The sequence below is a fragment of the Habropoda laboriosa genome, unplaced genomic scaffold (assembly GCF_001263275.1).
Source record: "Habropoda laboriosa isolate 0110345459 unplaced genomic scaffold, ASM126327v1 scaffold28, whole genome shotgun sequence".
Classification (NCBI taxonomy): Eukaryota; Metazoa; Arthropoda; class Insecta; order Hymenoptera; family Apidae; genus Habropoda; species Habropoda laboriosa.
This window is the reverse complement of record NW_017100174.1, coordinates 3,170,740-3,174,300: the sequence shown is the minus strand read 5'-3', so window position 1 is coordinate 3,174,300 and position 3,561 is coordinate 3,170,740. Positions and strand designations below refer to the sequence as shown.

At 41.3% G+C, this 3,561-nt stretch overlaps 1 protein-coding gene across 1 annotated transcript in view; it reads left to right on the top strand.

The window, feature by feature from the left end:
* LOC108578720 (transmembrane and TPR repeat-containing protein 1-like) overlaps positions 1–3,561 on the top strand; it is a 175,595-nt gene that overhangs the window by 58,223 nt on the left and 113,811 nt on the right. The window contains exon 6 of the mRNA XM_017942098.1: positions 2,419–2,522. Coding sequence (XP_017797587.1) covers positions 2,419–2,522 — 104 coding nt within the window. The remainder of the gene's footprint in view (positions 1–2,418; positions 2,523–3,561) is intronic.

Below are 3,561 nucleotides of genomic sequence, written 5' to 3'. Positions count from 1 at the left end.
CGTTCTCTATCTGTCCAAGAACTCAGCGGACATGGAAGGATCCTGGTGAAGACAGAAAGAGAGAAAGGGTTGATCTGGTACGGTTGTAGCCTGGAGGGTAAGGCGTAAAGAATGGTCTATATCGAAATGGATGGCCTGGCTATTGAGTTAGTGAACTGGCACCGGACGTGACGGAAATGCGACCAAGGATCCGTGTGTGTCCTCCTGCTGCGTATACGCGACGTCTCGTTCGAGGACATTGGCATGTGACTTGAATGCTCTGTCCATGCTCTGACGTGTTGTAAACGAGGGTCGGCTCTTTGAGTATGTGGTCTGTGTGTCCAATATAGGGATTCTCGTGTGTGATCGTTGTTTATCGTGTTCCTTGGTCGTGCAGTCGAAATTCTAAATAATAAAGGCTGGACGAGGGACAGTTTTGAAGGATATTCTTATCGAGTTTTTGTCGGGTGTCGTTGATAACTGGTGGCTCGATGAAAGGTGGTCAAAAGTGTCTGCAGGTTACGTAAATTTACATAACACAAATTTTTTTACAAAATTGTTATTTAGTCGTGACGATTTCGAGGTTGTGTATGTTACAGTCAAAATTCTTATCCAGGTAGCTGGGTATTTCCACTACTAAACTCCTGCCAATTTATATTAATATCGAATCTGCTACTAATTCTTTATTGATCTGAAATTGATGCTGTGGCGATCAATAGCAGTTTACCTCATTTTAATTAATTCGAATGATAAAAATTTCGTTGAAAAATTATTATAAATGCTACCTTTTTTTGAGAAGTTTTGTGCAACTTGCAATGCACAGTGATTGCAAAAATTTGGTCTACAGTGTATCCGACTGGTTTTATGTGATTGATTTTTTCGGAAGTGGTAAAGGAGCAACTGCAAGGTGAAAGACCTCGTGTATTGGGTAAAACTATTGGTTCAGGGGCAGTTATTTCTATTGTAGGAGGGGTTGGGGCAATTTATGGCTTGACCTGTACGTCGCAGTTTGGTGAACTTATGAATTCAGGGTCGTAGATCTACCATGTGTTGAAACGCGACACTGTTCGTACATAGCAATTGAATATTTATACGTTGTTAAAATCGCTGCTGCATGCTTCTTGATATACACCGAAATGTTTAACAATAATGCAGCTTGAAATGCAGAGATGCATATACACTCGAGACATCATTATCTCGAAATGAAGACGTTCCCAGCACGCAACCAAGTAGGATACTGTATTTCCGCGTGAGATTTTTAGCTCGCGGCCCCCTTTCTTGTTTTCCGTTTTCCAAGCTAGCTAATGAAAGCTTCCAATGCTTCTAGCAGTGTAGCCGAGTCATTGAGCCGCAAGTCTGGAGCCTCCTCCAGAAAAGGCTAGTAAGAGGCTCTTCCGCAATCTGGATTCCCTTTTGTTTCACTCTCATTCATCTTTCGAGCCGTGTAAACGGCAGGTAGAAAATTCGCGTTGTAGGACTCGGCTAATGTCGGAGAAACAGTCTGGAGGGAATTCCAGCGAAGGTAGATCATTGATAAACTGCTAATCGGGAAGCACGGAGTAAAACGATAACGATATTTCGTTGAATTTTGTGCAAATACGATTCTACCAATAACTTCAGAATTCGAAAAGACTGAAAAAAAAAGTTGATTTCGTTTTGTTAGGTGTTCAGCAAGAATTAAACGCTGCACTCTCTTATTCCACGATATCGAAAAACAATAGTATCCTGTAAACGCTCTCGTCGACCGATTATCAGATATTAAAGTTCTCCATTGAAACGGGATAAATAACACCTTTAATTTCCAAATTACCGAAGCATGACAGTCACGCGAATAAATAAACAAGTACGGTAAATTCTCTACAAGTGTCAGTCAGTTTGGATTCTACAAGTGTCAGTTAGATGGTCCTACGCCTAGGTCTGTGTCATTGCTGCGCCTACGTTATCTCGCTCGCAGTCAGTCAAGCGTGTAACGCTACACCACTCGATTTCTTTTACGAGATTTCACGGCTCGACAATTCATAATAGAAAAATATAATTTCTTTAATTTTACTTTTTTTCATCTGAAATTTTTTTTTAAAATTTCGGGATAAAGAAACGTAAAATTAAAAAAGTTGGTATTTAAATCGCTTGGTTGCCTCGACTCACGTTTCATCCTTATCTTTTATTCGCTGTCCTTGTCTACGTTCGGCAAACTACAAAGGTGGGCGCGAGGCTCGAAAACGTAGTCCCCTGACTCTACAAGTGTCAGGTTTAGCTTCCTTGCGGACTGACACTTGTGGAGAATTTACTGAATTTACTCGACGTGTTCGAGATCGATTGCACGAAACTGCGATGCTTGGTACAGAGAGTGAAAAACGAGAAAAATTGGTCGCATAAATATAAGTTGCCCGGAGAAATTAAACGGTCCAGGTTTATCAAAAGGATTCCTTTTATTTACAGTTTGGCGTGCTGTTGATGGTTCGTCTCGCTCTCCTTCACGGCGTTCTACCGAAGTTCTCGCCGCAGGATAATCCGGCAGCTTTTCATCCCTGTTTCCACGTCAGGTGAGTATCCGTGTAAGTCCTTTATGCTACATGAGTCGTAACGAGGAATCCTATTACAATGTTTCAAAACTCATAGCGGCCTGCGGACGCACAGAAACCGTATACGGTTGTCGTCTAGCCTCCAAAAGCAGCAAGCGGTATCGCGTAAACACGAAATCAAAAAGGCAAATGACCAACAACACAGCTCGACTTTGCGCTTTGATCTTACGCGTTCTACACACAGATGCATCCCCTTTTTATCGATTATTTCCTGCGCGTTTCACCGGGGGGATCGGATGTATTACTGGGAGATTTTATAACCGTATTTTTGCAACAAGATATTCACGTGAAAAATAGAAACTGTATTAATTTATGGCAGAATTTTATGTTACAGTTGTTGTAACAATGCTGAATGTTTGTCGAGTGTCTTTTGAAAAAATTAAATTCGTCGCAAACATCTTTATTTTCACAATTTGCAGGAAATGAATTATTCGTAAAGAAAAGAAGAAGCAATGCATTTTTATTTGTCGAGTTTCTGTTAAATTCAGGTCAACGAGGAACCGAAAAAATGAAAAAATAAAATTCCTCGTGAAAATCAAAATAGAACAGTTCGTTAGAAATTTGAACAACACGTGAGTCGTTTTGATCTCGTGACATTTCCCTCAAGAAAAACCTTCCCGAGTTCACTCGACACAGTTAAACTGCCGATGCATTCAATTAGTGTCATTCTCTCTAAAAATTCTTCTCGATGACTCAATTTTTAAATTGGATGTCGTGCACATCTCCAGATCTTCCGACGTGAAACATGTTGATACTCGAAACATGCCATCCTCCAACTCTTGATCGAACCTCCAACACACCCTTATATCTCATCCGAGCAATACCTATTCTTTCAAACCGTACGTTGCTCATGGCCAATCCCAAGAGTAGCTTCTCTCCCCTGTCTCAGCCGGCGAAACAGTCACCCCGAGGCGTACCAAACAAAACGCCACTGTCAAGCCCCGTTTCCTGCAGGATATTCTTCGCGCACGAAGGATATCTCTTCGTCTATCGCTTCTCT